The sequence below is a fragment of the Lutjanus erythropterus genome, chromosome 4, assembly GCF_056507025.1.
Source record: "Lutjanus erythropterus isolate fLutEry1 chromosome 4, fLutEry1.hap2, whole genome shotgun sequence".
In the NCBI taxonomy this organism is placed as follows: domain Eukaryota; kingdom Metazoa; phylum Chordata; class Actinopteri; order Lutjaniformes; family Lutjanidae; genus Lutjanus; species Lutjanus erythropterus.
Genome location: NC_139320.1, coordinates 8,156,782 through 8,174,386, shown reverse-complemented (window position 1 = coordinate 8,174,386; position 17,605 = coordinate 8,156,782). Strand labels below are relative to the sequence as shown.

At 37.2% G+C, this 17,605-nt stretch overlaps 1 protein-coding gene across 2 annotated transcripts; it reads right to left on the bottom strand.

The window, feature by feature from the left end:
- Nucleotides 1–3,909: 3,909 nt before the first annotated feature.
- LOC146327444 (porphobilinogen deaminase-like) lies at nt 3,910–15,464 on the bottom strand. Of its 2 annotated transcripts, none has more exons than XM_084716877.1 (14): nt 14,804–15,464; nt 12,148–12,201; nt 11,689–11,761; nt 9,923–9,972; nt 9,646–9,701; nt 9,145–9,222; nt 8,187–8,264; nt 8,029–8,104; nt 7,766–7,879; nt 7,639–7,677; nt 7,362–7,481; nt 7,201–7,254; nt 6,222–6,308; nt 3,910–5,135 (listed from the first exon to the last, which is right to left on the bottom strand). In XM_084716877.1, exons 1-14 carry the CDS (start codon nt 14,825–14,827, stop codon nt 4,962–4,964), a joined length of 1,077 nt encoding a protein of 358 aa, XP_084573003.1. In that variant the 5' UTR covers nt 14,828–15,464; the 3' UTR covers nt 3,910–4,961. The 2 variants fall into 2 exon arrangements, with proteins under 2 accessions (XP_084573003.1, XP_084573002.1); XM_084716876.1 differs by lacking the exon at nt 14,804–15,464 and adding an exon at nt 12,358–13,304.
- Between the last annotated feature and the right edge of the window lie 2,141 nt (nt 15,465–17,605).

Genomic DNA, 17,605 nt, shown 5'->3' with positions numbered 1-17,605 from the left:
TGAAAGTGAATAATGGTAAATATTTTCAATTAAAACCATTTTATTTTTAAACACCCAAATAATGACAAATCAAGTTCACTGCTTACTGTGAATATTTTTTTTAATATATTTTTAACATTTCCACTTTTAACTCAGCCTTAATACATTTATTTTAATAGGTTAAGTATTTAACGTGTATATGCGTGCATAGAAAAAACAGTAAAACACACGGTGCATTCCAGTACCAGTATGTCCCAGTACACAGTATGCCAAAAATTCCAGGACGTCCTACTGCGTTGCATCTTACAGTATGGAACCCAGCTATTCTGGCTATTCTGACCCACAATCCTTTGTGATGGGTTAGACCTAGAGCTAGAGTAGAGCAAGAGGGCCAAAGTTGAAGGCACCATGTTATGAGGAAGTGGTACGTCCCATTATAAGCATTACAGTATGTACTTTGTAAGGTTGGCTACAGTACATAGGAAAAGAAAAACAATGTGATGTGGAGTGCAGAGAAAGTGCTGCAGCACTGAGTCAAAAACAAAAAAAAGAGTTAGCATATTAGCACATCTGCTTCCCTCGCCTGGAAGTCAGTGGGTTTTTGGGGTTTTCTAATTGGCTGAAATGAGGTCTGAGAGATTTTCATGTTTTCCTTCACCACATAAAATACATCAGTAAATACCTCACTTGTGAATTCTGAAGCTTTTACACATTTTAAAAAAGGCGGATGCTAATAAGTGGACAGAGATGATGTTTTAACAGAGCAAAATGCAGATTGTTTTTGCTGCATAGGCAGCATTTTATATCTGTTCGATCCTTTTTAATAATTCAAATGTAATATATACTGTTTGTTTTGTTATTTATAATTATTAAAAATACCAGAGAAAATTTACTGTTTCAGTAATATCATTCTGTACAATTAAGTTTGTTAAAATGTAAAATATCCTACACTCTTTGCATATCATGTTACAGGTGTTGGATAACCACATTTTAAGGATCACTGTAATATTCTCCCACATATAAATATTGGATTTATTTTTAATCCCTAAATCCCAAAAATCCAGTATTAGGCAAGCCTTGTACTAAATCATATTTTGTGCTGCTGATTTTATCACAGGATTTAACAATTTTTTTTATTGCAGGTTCACCAGGTTGCTTCACATATTTGAGGAAGATAAATATTATTTTTAAAAATCACAATATATTAAGAAACACATAATTCAGCATCAAGTGTCAATAACAACACACAGGACAAAAAAAAACCTGAACAGGTATAACACTTTACTGACATCAGTGGTGTAGTTTGACATCATGGTCTCACAAATGGCAAAACAAAGACACTTGAGGACACAACATCAATATTTTGTCATCAACAGATTGATGCAACAGTGAGTGCTGTCATAAATGATCTAAATACAGAAATATTCTACATTAATTCATACAGAAATTAAAGCTGAAAAACACATATGGCTAAAGTTACCTCACATTGACCCTGGAGGTTTAAATTAAGAATAATAAAGGAAACTCAATATGGTGTCACACTAACTGTACAGTGGGTCTACTGTGACTTATCAAAGAAAAAACAGACATTGATCTATGTAAGGCAGATATGCAGTTTATGTAGGCAGAAATGATACATGTACTGAGATGGCACTTTGATACAAACTATAGAAAGACAAAAAATGGCATATTATATTTTATTTCATTAGGCAAGTCAATAAGGTCAATAAGTTTGAAAATCTATTGCTTTTGGAGATAACTCGGTTTTGATATGTAGTACAGCATCTTGCATGACAACATTACAGCAAATACAATGTATTTTTTTTCTTCTTTTTGTTATTTTAATATATATATGTACAACAAAATAACGTGTAAACTGCTAAAATTTTGAACAGCCGTGGATGAAGAATACTGGTGTGCACTGCATTCAGCCAAGGATATATTCTCATAATTATGACTTCTGCTTTTTTTTTTTAAATAAGATTATTATATCATTATAAGGACATCCTTATCTCAAAAATATATAATTACAAGAAGTATGAGAGACCAATATCTCATCAGTGGTAAAGATCTCAGAATGTTTTTATTATGATACCAAGTAAAAAATTACAATATTACAGAAGTCCTATTTATGAGATGAACTACACCACAACATACCAGCCCCATCTGCATGAATGAGTCCATACTGGTCATTAATCATGTTTTGAGCCAGTGTGACAAGCTTTAAAACACTGTTATGGTTTAAAGAGATCATCTGTGATATTTTCAGCTAAATAAAGTCTATTTGGCTACTTTAAATCTCTAAACACAACAACCAGTGAGTACATTCACTGCTTACCTTTTTTAAATAGTCGATTATACTACACGTACATCCACAACTGCAGCATTTAAGCTGTATTTATTACTCATAAGCTCATAGTTGATACTTTACGTGCTATATCTGTAGTGATATTGCATCCAGTAACAGCAAAACAAACTGTTACAATTCTCTACTTGTACAATGTAGTGACGTGTATCTCTTTTACATACTGCACGTCTGTTTACTTCCTGTCAGCTGTGCAGTAACGTTACACATTTACAGTGCTTTTTTATCCATAGTAACTTCACTGTAAACATTTAGTTTTTTCGTATAGTGTTTTTAATTATTTTACTGATCACATCAGTGTCTTAGCTAACTGTTGGTGAAGTTAGCTAGCTACTCAGTGCAGCGCCAGTCTTCAGGGTTTTCTGTCAGAAAAAAATGTGCTGTCAGAAATCTTGCTATTTCAACTCGAACCATGACTTTTTCCCCTCCCAAACCAGAAATCTGCAACTTTTATTGTCTGGAGCAGCTATTAAATTCTCTATTTTCCTCTTTTTTTTTTTTTTTGATTTGGCATCCATAATTAGCCGAGGAAGACTCAAGACTGGCAAAAGTTTGAGGTAAAGGCCCTAAGCTGTACACAGGCTATAGTGCACATTTGAGTTTACTTTTTTTAATGTGATATACAGGCTACAAATGTCCACAATTGGACAACGGTACAATGGTAATTAAGATGCTGAAAAAAATAACATTCAGTTCCATATATTCTTCTGTCAAAGGCACAAGAAGCCACTAGCGAGGGGCAAAACCACCACAAGTTGCTGACCCCTGCACTCAATCTACCCAAGAGGGACTTTCTGGCAGAAAGCTTTGAAGGCTAACTTCTCCCGACAGCTATAGGCACAATGTTAACCTGATCTTCACATCTTAGCTAACATTAGGTTGCTTAAGTTAACCTAACTTAAACATCTCTATCTTTTTCAGATGGTTATATCAAAGCACCAAGTGTAAGAGCTATAGCAAGCTAACAAGCTAGCTAGCCCAGATTTGAAAATCAGGCTAGCTAACCTGCTAATGGTTATCTGGTCTTCAGAAAATCCTTTCTGGGTACGTTTAGCAGGGGAAAAAATATGATTTGGTTTAAAATATCAAGATTTCTGCCAGAAAGGACTTTCTGACAGAAAGCATAGAAGGCTGGTGATACATTGAGTGGCTAGCTAATGTCACTAATGATTATCTAAGACACTGAGGTGATTATCAAAATGATCAAAATGATCAATGTATCAAAAAATGATTAGTAAACACTTTAAACAATATGTACAAAGGCAACTATGAAAAGTGAAGTAACTAACTTAATCACTGTAAAGTGATCACAAAGGTCGGAGGCGAAGGTAACATTACTGTAGACTTGACAGGAAGTAATCAGACCGGTAATACATAAAAAAGATAATACATCACCTCACATTTTGCAAGTAGAGAACGTAACGGCTCAGCGCACATTTAAAATCAGAGCAGAAAACTGAAAACAGGTGCAGGGATTGCTCCAGCGTTAAACAAGACATCTCAAGTAGTGAAACAGTACTTCATATAGGTTCATGTAGTTTCAGTCCAAAGCAGTACAAATTCAGCTTCACTAGCTGTGCCACTGACAGGAGGGGTAAAACAAACACTCCCTCCTGCCTACCATCACACGTATTAAATATATTCTCTCTCTGTTGAAGAGGTAGCTAGCGCACTCTTGAAAAGCAGTAAACCTCCTCAGCTGAAAATGTTACATCCACCGTGAGCTGAATGAAGCTTATGCAGAAAAGCTGCTTTTATTTTTAAGGAGGCCAACATGATAAAACACTAACAATAATTATTACTCACATGGATAAAGACTAATCAAGTATTTTTACACATGAAGGAGTTTGAGAAAGGAAGTGGCTGTTTAGCTTAGAACTAACGAATGAAGGACTGAACAGACATTTATATTTACATTTCTTAGCTTTCACACCTAAATTTTATTGTAGTGCTGCCTGACCAGAAAATGTGCCCACGTGCTTGGAAACTCATCTTTGGTACCATCAGACGCCAGTTTTCTCAAATGAGAATGAAAGAGAAGGAAGGAAGAGAGGAACTCTGGGTTTCCGATGGACGTTGATGAAACATCCTTGGTTATGGGGAAATAATTGAGAATGCCAAATTTTAGCAACATTACTTTTAATATACTGATATTATACTGGTATGCTTTAAAAAACAAGCAAAGGTTTAACCATGAGGATATCGGCCAGTGATGGTACTTTAAGCGCTGTGACAAATGTTTGAAGGCCATTTTGTGTTTGGCACTGATAATCCCAGTAAGGCGGTTTGTACATGGCTCAGCAGATGGTTCCATGAGGTACTGTGTGTAAGAACAGGCTGGAACCAAGACCAAGAGCGCTTCAGACTGCAGTGACCCTGAACAGTTTAGCAGCTTTGAACCACACTGAGCACAACTTTGGTCCAAGTACTGTTTGAAATCCTCAATAATTAATCTGCCGTTGACAGAGTTCACCCGGTCACCATTCTTTCTCTCGAGCCGCATAAATCGTGTCACTTAAAAAAAAAATAAATAAAAAAAAATAACGGAATTCAAGTGTTTACTTGACACAAGGCTGTGACCGAGTCCCGGTCACCCTCCAGAGCCCCGCCTCTTGGATTATCTGGCGTCGTTGAGCTGCCTGGCAACAGTAAGGATCTCCTTGGCTCCTTTGCTCAGCAGTAAGTTGGCCAGGTCGACCCCCAGCCGCTCGGCCCGGGCCTGGGCTTCGTCAGAGATCTTGCTGGCTGTGACGCCCACTCGCTGGACCTGCTCGTCCACCTCCTCTCGGCTCTGTCACACACATTATTGGTACAAAGTTTGGTATGTGGTAGTAGAGCTGACACACAGATGAAATACACACAACTTCACACTTATTACTTGTTCCATTAAGTCTCTCAAAGTTAACCACAAAATCAAAAACAGATTTTTCTCTTACATGTCGTGCTAAACAATCAGTCTAGATAGTTTTGGTGTGAGTTGCAGAGTTTTAGAGATATCGGCTGTAGAGACAGGACTACATGGCACTGAAAAACTCAACAGCAGTGTCTCTTTCCAGAAATCGTGACCTGGGTACTGGTTAATCTTGTGAGCAGTTTCACATAAGAACTATTTTCTTTCTACTGAACTACACCTACTAATCGTATCACAGCACAGAACACAGCGTGCATCAATTCAGGGAAGATAGGTTAGAGCTGGAGCTGCAATGATTAATTGATTAGACAAATGAAAGAAACTTAGTTGCCATCTGTTTTGATTATCGATTGTCCTGGTTCCAGCATCTTAAATGTGAGGATTTGCTGCTTTTCTTTGTAATTTATGGCAGTAAATAAGGAGTGTTTTGAGTTTTGGACTTTTGGTTGGAAAAGAGAAGCAATTTAAGGGTCTCTGAGGAAATTGTTATGAGTATTTTTCACATTTTATAACATTTTATGGGATGAACAATTAATCGGGAAAATAATCTGCAGGTTAATTGATAATGAGTCTCTCCTCCATGAGTAGATGCACGTTTCCGTCTGTGCTGTGATACAGTTGGCAGACGGTAGAAAGAAAATAGTTTTGTGGATTATCTTGCATAACTGGATGATGGTTTCTGGAAAGAGACATGGCTGTCAGGTTTATCAAACGTATTTTTTGATGCTTTGAGCACCACAAGCCAAGTGCCATTTAGTTCCATTATATTGGAGAGGAAAGACTCTGCAACCAACACCAAGAACATTTAGATGGATAAATAGCTCTACAGTAAGAGGAACAATATGTATTTCTGGCTTTTGGGTGAAGTGTCGCTTTTATGTTTGTGACATGAAACAAGCATTTTTTAAAGACGGTGATAGTCATCAGTGTGACCAGTGGTCAAAGTGCTGTACACTCAGCTGTTACCTTGTCAGCAGCAGCAATGTTGGTCTGCATGGTTTCCTTCAGACTGTCTGATCCATCCAGGCTGTACACCGCCCCCGTCAGGTAGAGCTGGAAAAACAAAAAACAGTTTGACCTCCAACTTTTATTGTGAAAGGTGAATCTCTATCCACAATTGATGTATTTATTAACAAATAAATAAAACGAGTCAGCTGGAAACATTAAGTTAAGTGAAGTGGAAATGGTGTTTTCAACCAACTCATGGAGCTAATGTTTAATTAACTTGCTAGCAATAACCGATAAAATCTGCCTAAGACAGCAGTCATTTTAGGGGACAATCACTGGCTAGAAATGTTAAGACTGCTGTTGTCTACCTCTGTCTGAAATCAAAGACCCACTGTTTAAAAAAAATCACTAAGAATAGTAAGAAATAAATCTGCCACCACAGAACGCTGCAGGGATGACTTATTTTTCAAGGCCAACCTGCAAGTTAAAATCACTCTGGTTCCCACCACAAAAAGCCAAAGGGAATTTTCCACTGGATTTTTTGCATTAGTGAAGAAAATAAGCAGGATTATCCTCACAAGCGAACAGCGCCCGCATTATTTTTGAAGCGTAAATTTTCTCATTTAGCCACTTGTTTGCAACCGCCTTTTTAAAGACACGTAAAAGCTTTAAAATTCATGCCTGGGATATTAACTGACGTATTTTATGTCAAAGAACAAAATGTGAAAATCTCTTACAGTTATAGACCTTATTTCATGCAAATGACCAAAAACCCCTTCAAAAAAATAAACATACTGACTTTGAAACAAGGGAACCAGTGTTGCCAATAGCTCATTTTGAGTTTTAGGACTCATTCCTTCAGCACTCTTTCTGTTATCGCTGTAAACTGCATATGTGCTGTGTGACAACAGAAAGCTCAAACAACTAGCAACTGGTTAATTGTATGCTTGCAAAATGTCTGTGTGTGTATGTGTCAGCCTCTACCCAGCATTCTCACCTGCGAGTCCTTCACTTCAGTGTATACAGCCACTGGAACGCTGCAGCCACCCTCCTACAAATGACAGTTTAATTGAATACACGGGGATTTCCATATTCATAAAACAGGAAAATGTCTTTACGAATGTGTGTGTTTGTTTGTGTGTGTGTGTGTTTGTGTACCAGGTGTCTGAGGAAGGCTCTCTCAGCTATGCAGCGCAGCACAGTGTCAGGGTGATGGAGGACAGACACCATCTCCAGGATGTCCACATCTCGGGCACGAACCTCAACTGCTAGAGCCCCCTGACAACACAGACACACGGATTTTATTTTTTCCTTTTTGTTTTTTTTTACCTGAGAACCTTATAGAGCCCAACCAGCGGTGGATTTTTGGGGCCAATGACTCAAGACACCCTTCTCTTCTTTGTATCAGTCCTATTTTCCAGGCCATTGTTCATACCTGTCCAACAGCGTACATGCAGTCTTCAGGCCCCAGGACCTACCGGTGGAAAGAACCAGACTGTTAGATGAGAATAGTCACCCAGAGATTTCAGAGGAGGGGGGCTTCAGTTGATCGTGGACTGTACCTGGCTGATGCGGTTCTCCCAGCCCATCCTCCTGAGGCCAGCAGCAGCCAGGATGATGGCAGCGAAGTCCTCCTTCTCATCCAGCTTCTTCAAACGTGTGTTCAGGTTCCCACGCTGGAGATGAAAGCTGAGGAAAACACATCAAATATACATTCTGGCTCCGTCCCATGAGACCTGGAAATCCACAGATTGTTTGTTGTGCAGTAAATAATTCCTCTCATATTTTCTATTACACAGTTCTGAGGGATAACAGGAAAGGATACAATATCTTTGAAGACCAGGTGGGGGAACCTCTTCTTCAGCTGAGCAGCACGGCGCAGTGAACTGGTGCCAATCACACTACACAAACACACAGTATCAATATGTATACTTTGGATATGAGTGGAATAAACAAACAGTTGAATTGGCTGTTTGACTGTACCTGTTTTCAGGCAGAGTGTCGAGAGTTTTCCCGACATGTTTTGGGTGTAGGACCACTGCATCATGGGGGTTTTCTCTCCTAAAAGCAGCAGGAAGAAAAGGACAGTGAGTGTTTCCAGCTGGTCAAATGACAACCACAATAAGATAACACAACAAATACTAAAGTGATCTGCAGAGTGAACAGTCAGTAATATTTGACTTGCACTGAACTCCACTCAGGACCAGGAACTGTTCCAACAAGAGCAGAGGTGATCTCATACCGACAGCCACACTATCCTCTTCACTGACAGTGGCTTGTGGGAAATATTACAGACCTCTTGATGTGGTTTTACACTGGAACTTTTTCACAAGTCCTCTCCTTTTCCCGCCCCCCCAGATACTTTCCACCAATGGGTACTTTCCAATGAGGAAAAAACATAATATATATAAGTATGTCAAAATGACTTAGTATCTCAAAATTATGACTTACTATCTCAGAATAATGACTATCTCAGAATAATGACTTACTATTTCAGAATAATGACTATCTCAGAATAATGACTTAGTATCTCAGAATAATGACTTAGTACCTCAAAATTATGATTTACTATCTCAAAATAGTGACTTAATATCTCAAAATAGTGACTTCTTTTGCAAAATAATCTCAAAATAATGACTTAGTATCACACAGTAGTGACTTTGTATCACATAATAATGACTTGTAATCAAAAAATAATGATTCATCTAAAAAATGGCTTAGTATTAGTTAGATTTAATAATTTATTATTTAGAGAAGGTTTCACATTATAATGACTTACAGGATTATTTTTTCCATCACATTGGTGGAAATGAGCTTCCATAGAATTACATACATCCTGATGAGCTTTCTAATAAGCAGGTTATATTTACTTACTGTCCCTTTATAGCAGTTAAAAGTGTCCAATGAATTCAGACAGACATACTGTCTCTCCACTACTCACTTCAGCACAGCCCCAATGGTGAATCCTGGAGGCAGAGTGGTGGGAAGGTCTTTCAGTGAGTGAACGACCAGGTCAACCCTGTGGGACACACAGGGACACAGTCACACAATCATGCTCCATTATGTCACATCATGGTATATAATACAGACATTCACTGCCGTGTTTGTCCTTCAAGGCAGTGACAGAACACCTGCTACATCTGAGGCTGTGGAAGAAATCAAAGAGTCTCCCACTGCATGGATTTTCTCAGATGGTGCTTTTATGAATTTTGAGAGTATGTTGCAGACAGGACAAAATGGCCTGGTGAATGATAACATCTTGGCCAAACGGGGCTGATAACTGCATTTTTATAAAGAAGTCAGACATCAGCTGACAGCTACAGTGCAGAAGTGTTTCAAAGTGAAGCCCTGTCAGTGAAACCCTAGACGCTGGTGTCCGTTGGTCAAACAATGGTGTGAAGCCAGAGTGGTGTCAGCCACAGATGACACCGGTGACACTCACTCATTCCTCTCCAGAGCATTCTCCAACTCTTTGGTGAACAAACTCTTCTCTCCAATCTGTATTGAAAAAAGAAACACTGGCTTTCAGTCACATTGTTTTTCATAAAGCATGACACACGTCTGCAATGAACTGAAGGTCATGTACTGTCAATACTGACTGCTACAGGCTCCTTTTATTATTTAATTCTAAACTGTGTACTTAGATTTTTGGTAGTTTGCAGATGTCAGCAGAGGTGATCAGTTCTGTTTATAACGTAGCCTTTGATTTGTCCTCTCACCTTTGATAAAGCTGTGTCGAGGATTTTGTCTCCGGTCGTTGACATGCCAACTGCAAGAGAGAAGACACAACAAGGTCTGTGGATTATCTCGAGTAACCGCGTCCTGACGTTTGGACAGAGACACTATGCATTTGTCTGCCGTTTAGTCCCATTATTTTGAAGAGAAGGCCGACGTCTCTACGACTGATATCTTCAAACGTCTGCAAATCACACCAAAACTATCTAGATGGAAGAACAGCACAGGCCAGGGGGGAAATGTGTATCTTTACTTATTGTGTCCAATTAGACGTCTGCTCACGTTTATCTTTGGTTGGCTAAAGTTACATGAGGTCACCAGTCATCATGAACCAATAAGAACGATAAAGGCGTAACCTGTCACACCCGGACAGGTGCAACAAAACTAACAGGAGGATCAGACAGACGTCAATCAAGTATAGTCTTTACACGCCCACACAGTCCTCAGACCAAGGGTGCAGTAGAGATGAAACAGTAGGAAAATTTCATAACAGGGACCAAAATTATCAATATTATCATAGTTTTGTTAATTTGTGCTGAAAAGTACTGAAATCATTTCACCTAAACTTAGTTTGAAAACCTCTCAGTAATTTGATGTGGCATCAAGTCCTTTGTGATTTCAGTGTTTTCACTGATGCAAAAACAAACTGCAATTGCTGCTGTGTCTGGGGGACTGTTGTTAACTTTTGTTGGTGCTGGACAGTATTTACCATGAGTTTTTCAAACAGCGTTATTATGATAATTAAAGTTTAAACAAGAACAGTAATTATCAGGAATTTTATCACAGTTTATCTTGAAATCAATTACCGCTTCATCCTTAAACTCTAGTATGCAAAGAACAGCAGCATCCAGTCACATTTTTCAGTTTGTAAGCCAGCATGATTTTCTGGCTATTCCGACTAGAGCTGCCATTATTAATCAATTATCGATTATTGAGTTAATCGCCAACTATTTTGATAATTGATTAATCTCATTTAGTCATTTAAAATTAAAAAGAAAAGTCAAAATTCTCTGCTTCCAGTTTCTTAAATGTTCATATTTTTTGGTTTCTTTACTCCTTTATGACGGTAAACTGAATATTTTTAGGTTGTGAGCAAGACAAGACATTAATCGACATCATCTTGGGCTTGAGGAAACACTGATCAATATTTTTCACATAAGAATAATAATAATAATTCAAAATAATTGACCAATTAATCAACTATGGCAATAATCATTAGTTGCAGCCCTAATTCTGACCAACAATCCTCTGCACTATTTCTGCCTTATCAGGCAGAACAAGTGCAATCAGTTTTAGTTTTAGTCTGTAAAGCCTTTAACAAGTCTTTAATTAAAAAAAAAAAAAAAAAAAAAAAAAAAAAAAAAACTCTGTAGGGCGTAGCTCTGTAGCTCAGTTGGTAGGACATGTGTCCCGTGTACTGAGGCTGTCAGTGCTCTGGTTGCTGGTTTGAAACCCGCCTGTGGCCTATTTGCTGCATGTCATCCCCTCTCTCTCCCTACCCCTTTTCCTGTCATATCTTCAGCCGTCACTTTCAAAATAAAGACTACAATTCCTAAAAAATAATCTTAAAAATAAAAGCACTATGTGTGGATGTTATGGTGACCATTGGTGCAGCAATTTTACAGCATTTCCTGACTAAATAATTAATCTTATTGATGAAGCAATCTTATTCAAATCAACCCTGGAATAGACATATAGTCTAGACGTAGAGGATGCTCTGACAGAAAATGAAGGCCGGGATGATCCTCACCTATTTCCAAGTGGATGTCCGGGTACAGTTCTTTCAGCTTGTCCGCCACACTGTCTGTCTGAATGCGAGCCAACTGCAACAAAAGAACACAGCAGTGACTTAAGCTGAATTGCAGTGATAGTTGTAAAAATATCAAAAGCACATCCACAGAGCAGCAAATCAGTATGATGCTCACTGGCACCTGAGGGATGAACAGTTATCTTAAAAAGACATTGTTGCCCCAGAACTATGTTATCTCTGCGAGAGGAGCTCCAGGCGTCTTGCTCCTCTCTATCAGAACCAGCACAGAGGAAGAGAGCATCAGATAATTCACGTTTAACTGACAACTGTAAGGCTTATGTTCACATTTAAATAAGAAGTAACATTTAAAAGAAAGACACGTGTATGCAAAAGCCACAGTCGCTGGAACATTTCAAAAGTGAGCACATTCAAGATTGAATAATTACTGGAGTACTTTACCTGGCTCTTGCGGGTTCCAATCCGGATGACACGACTAACCTTGCCGTTTCCATCCTGCCAGGACAAAAGAGAAATCAGCCAAAAAAGTTTAACTCAATTTTGTTCTAAACCTCTTCACCACATTCTGACTGATGACCTCCCCAGCATGTTAAAAACCACCTCTATAACTAGTTCATAAGTGTGCTGAACCGTTCTCTCTGCTCGTCTCACCCTGATGTACTTGTACGGTCCTTCCTCCATAATTCTGCTCTGAGTGTCTGCACTGTAGAGGCTATTGTGCGCGCTGTGTGGCTGGGACTGCCTGCTGTGTCTTGGTAAGGAGCTGTGCTGAGGTCATATAGCTTCTTGATACCGAACAGTGGTCTTTTTTACCAGACACCCCCTCCTCTCCTCCTCCTCCTCCTCCCCCTCCTCCTTAAGGACCTCCACCCCAAGATATCTCTGGTTCCAAAAGATAAGTGTGCCAATTCATTGAGTCCGTTATAAAGGCAGGGAGGGGCAGCCATGCAGGGCCTTGTGTATGAGGTGTGGTCACAGGGTTTTTGATACGTATGGCGATGTGTGGCTAAAAACCTCCCTCCTCTTATTTCTGAATGATAACAATCAGCCACCAAAAACAGGCTGCATGCTGTAGACTGAGATGGAACGATAGATGTAGGCCTAAAATGAACATTTAAAGCACATTTGTTACTGCTGTGACAATACTAACATCTTATAGTACTGAAAGTACCAAAACTATCTAAAAAAAAAAATCATTGAAGTGCTCATTCAAGACCTCAGTTTCTATTTTCCTGCCTGACATTTGACTTGGAGCAGCAACACCAGACTGTGTTCAGTGACTTTTTGTGCCCCGACACTGTGTGAAGGTTAATAAAAAAAAAGAGAGAAAAGAAGAAAGAAGAAAACAGAAACAGAAAACAGGAGAAAGAAGAAAAGATTTACACTATTTTGCATGACAAAGAGGACTTTTTTTTCTGTTTGCCGTGGTATTGGAAGATGTATCAAGGTTTAAAATTCTGATATCATGACAACTCTAATGCACATCAAAGAATACATTTAACCTGTTTTATTTAACCTTACAACCCTAACCCTGTCATGAAGAGTCAATGAAATATAAGTGTCACTGTAAAACATACCAATGAATTAAAAGATTTTTGCAAAAAGGCATATTGCTATAATGAAATCAACTTATATCAAATCATTTTACAATGAGAATTTAATATATTAATGAACGCATCTGGTTTAATAATAGAACATTATGTTATAATAGAGTAATAGTCATGTTATATAATCCCATCTTTTTGGGATTACCATGTCAGACACTGCAAATATTTTCACACTTCATACTGTGTGAATGTTTGCACATTATCAGCCAATATGTTGCACATTTCTGCACAAAACTGCTCAGCTCTTCAATTTAAATAACAACAAACTGCACATATTTTTCTGTATATTTTTTTCATATAAATTGTCAGTTTCCTATTTATGCTTCTCGACTTGCAGTACTTGAGTTCCTTCTTTCTTTACATTTTCTACAAATTATGTTTATTGTTTTGCACCAAGACAAAAAGACAAATTCCTTGCATAACAAAACCTCCTTTTCAATAAACCTGATTCTGGTACATTTCATAATAGTGAGCTGAGTTTCAGTAATTTTATTAAATTATTTCACATTTAACTCTTAATATATATATTTTACTGTGTGTGTTAGATATGTGATTACATACACTATTATATCTACTTTTTTCTTTTAGCATCAGTCACTGTGAATTTCCAGAAACACCTTTATCGTGTCAAAATAGCCAATGAAGTGGATTTTTATGGCCACCTGTTCCTTTATGTCTGAAACCTGCATTCAAAAAGCTGTTCATTTAATGCTGCTTTGCCAGGCGACAGGTTATTACCTCATATCACAGACTGTATGATGTTAGAGTTGTCAGTAGTTGACACTCTTTCATTCGGCAGGCATTAAGTTGAACAAGCAGCACTTAATCTAATGAAAACCTTGAACTTTTGTTTGGTTGTTTGTTTGGCAGACAGAGGCGTTGAGGTTAGATTATAGACTGCTACCTACCAAAATCAGACGTAAAGTTGGTGGGCGGGAGCAGGCAGTGCTACCCGGTTCATAAATCTAAAATTAGTTAAAGGCTATAAAAGTAGCAAAAATACCAAACGGTTCTGCTTCGTTTCTCAGCCGAATATCAGTATAACCTCACCTCTTAAAAAGTTTACACGCCGTGATAAGTTTCGAGGTGTCATTGGCTAACATTTTGGGTTGTGAAGTTTACGCTAGCTGATGAAATGGGACACAGAGTGTCTACATTTTGAAGTACCTGCTTATGCAACGTTGACAAAAGATTCATACAGTGTATTATCGTAGTTTATTAACCTACCACATCGACTATGTGATAAAAAAAACTATCATTTCACACCCTTAAACACGGTCACGCTTTTCCTACTATTATCTGTCAACATTTGCCAGACCGTTCATGTCTTTTCAATCGTCCAATAGGAAAACAGAATACTGAAACAGACAAATACAATAACCAATCACCGCGCTAGAAATGACGGCGCATACGGAAATGGCGCTCGCCATCTGTGAGAAGGTGGTTCATGCATTGTGCTAGCCACCGGGTCACTTTGGTTTAAAACTTACCGGAGAACTTGCTTCTTCTGTCATGTCGGTGGTCCGGTTCACTCTGCCAATGTTGCACGAATCAGCGGCGCGTTTAGCTCGACACGGAGGCCATTAATAAAACAGGAAATCCTTGAAAATGGTCAGCGCGCGCCCCTCTTATGCAGCTCTTCTATGAATGAACGCGGAACATGTGATGTCACTGGATCTAGAGGTGGTTAGAGGTCATTTCCTTGTTCCGTCTCTCAGTTTCCTTTTTCGGATAGTATACAGGGAGCTTCATGTTGACATAAAATTACAGGTCTACTGTGTATGATGCGGGTTTGTTTTTGTCTGTAATAGCTGAGATAAAGTCTCACATTTTTCATTTAATGTGAAGAGAAGTGGAACAATTTACTGAAGACGCTACTGAAAGCTGTTGTATTTTTTTTTTCTGACGTGACCTCTGATGATGTGGCCATAATAAATACTACCTGCACATTTTGGACTTGTATGTCAAGTACCACACCTACTTTTATTGATGACTTCCGTGACATTACTAATAGGATGTGTTCTGACAATGTTTGGCGAGGGAGTAGAAAAAAAATACACGATCATTGCTGGCCCTCATCCTCGCATAGTTTTTTTCCTGGATGTATTATGAAAAGCAGCAGTGAAACATAGTAAAACCTCGTAATCACACTGAATAACCGTACACAGTTCAAATACTGACATCTGCTGGCCAAATTCAGTTACTACAACACTTATTTCTCCAGTATTATGGTCGAGAATAAGCTGAATAGTTTGTTGTTCTTTATAAATTATATAGCCTCTTGCAGAAACTAAGTGAATTAAATGATTGAATAAAAAAATGTATTAAAGGGACAGTTTGTGTTGTGCAATCGGTGCAAACAATCTGAAATGACTGTATAATGACAACCACATACTTAGAAATAATAGGGCTTATTATTATAGTTTTGTTTGCCTTGTTTGTCATAGCAAACATGTTTTGACTATGTCTTAGGCTGTTTCTACTTGTAACCTAATGTAATTCACCATTTAACTATTTTGCAACACTAGGTAGCTGAAATTGAATTTGACTTAGACAGTGTATGGGTGAAAATGTAAAGTAAATAATCAATAATATATTCATTGTGTAAATAATATTTGCATTGTGCAATGTGTATTTATTGTGTAATGTATCACTGTTTAGGGTTTACATATTTTAAATGTGTTTAGTTTGTTTTTGTATGTACATAGCATTACAGCACACACTGGACATCAAAATAAACCTAAAACAGTAAATGAAAACTTTACATTTACAGTTATTCATTTGGAAGATTCTTTAGTCCAAAGTGAAGTCTAAATAGACACATTCTGAGCTGCAATAGAAGCTATTTTTAAATTGCAATGTGTAAAATACCCTGAATTAGTGAGCACTGACTTGTATTACTTAAGTGTGTTGCTGCCACAATGGAAAAAGAAAAAAGAATCAGTATCACACTGTAACATTAAAAAAAATGCTAAACATTTGCGTTGTTAACATGAAAATTTCATTTTATAACATGATAACTTATTGTTATTACCTTATCACAAGAAACCTTTCCTTTTACAATATAATATTGATCTTGTTATAATGTTAAATGTCTTAAGTTATAAAAAGAAGTTATCACATTATAACATGAAATGTTTCATGTTGTGTCTTGTCAGAGGAAGTTTGCCTGTTAAAACAATGTGAAAATGTCTTGTTATAACAATAAACATTTCATATAATAATGTGGTACTGATACCAATGTTTTTTTTTTTTTCTGGTGTGGCAGCAATATGCTGCTGTACTGACCTACGAGCACATAAAAATTGAGAAAGTGAAGCTAGATTTAAATAATTTTCGACACTGTATGTGATGATGTAAGATTGACTTATTTCTGTTGATAATGGTAATTGTTGCAATCCCATCAGTGTGACAGACCTTAAAATATTTACAAAGTGTCTGTCATATTGCTAAATTTTGGAAACTCATTTCTGCCGATGTGATGAAAAAACAAGGTCCTGTAAGTTATTATAATGAGAAAATTTCTCAAAATTATTAGTTTTTAAATTTTTTGTCACCCGGGATGTGTAATGAGTTTCTTTTTTACTTAACTACTCTTTTAAAAAATCGTATCAGTTTACTCATTACTTGGTAATCAAAGTAATTCGTTACTGACTATTTATTTATTTATTTATTTATTTTTATCCCTGCTGTTCAGCCCTTGTGCTAAAATTCTTTGTGCTTATTGATCTACAATTTTGTCTGTATTTCCTTTTTCTACATTTTGTGAATACATTTTTGATCACAAAATTGTTAGTTAGTATTTCAAAATAATGTATTTAAAAAATTACTTTAGTATCTTAAAATAACAACTTCTCAATTAATATCTCAAAACAGTCATATGAAAATAATAAATTGGTATCTCTAAATAATGACTCAGTATATCAAATTATGACTTATCTTAAAATAATAATGACTTAGTATCACAAAACAATGTATTTAAAAATTGCTATGTAATCTCATAATTATAAGTTAGATTTCAAAATAATGACTTAATATCACAAAATGCATTGAAAAATAATAACTTGTTGAAATAATGACTAAGTTTGTCAAAATAATGAAAACATTTCTCAGAATAATGACAAACATTATGTTTTCATTATACTGACTTGATAAATCTTTTTTCATCACACTGGTGAAAATGGGCTTCCCTACTAAATAATGATGAATTATTTTGATGATGATGATGAAGATTAAAGTTATTAAGTGCCACATCACTGTTTACAATCATCGCTTCTTCAGCACAGAAGAAA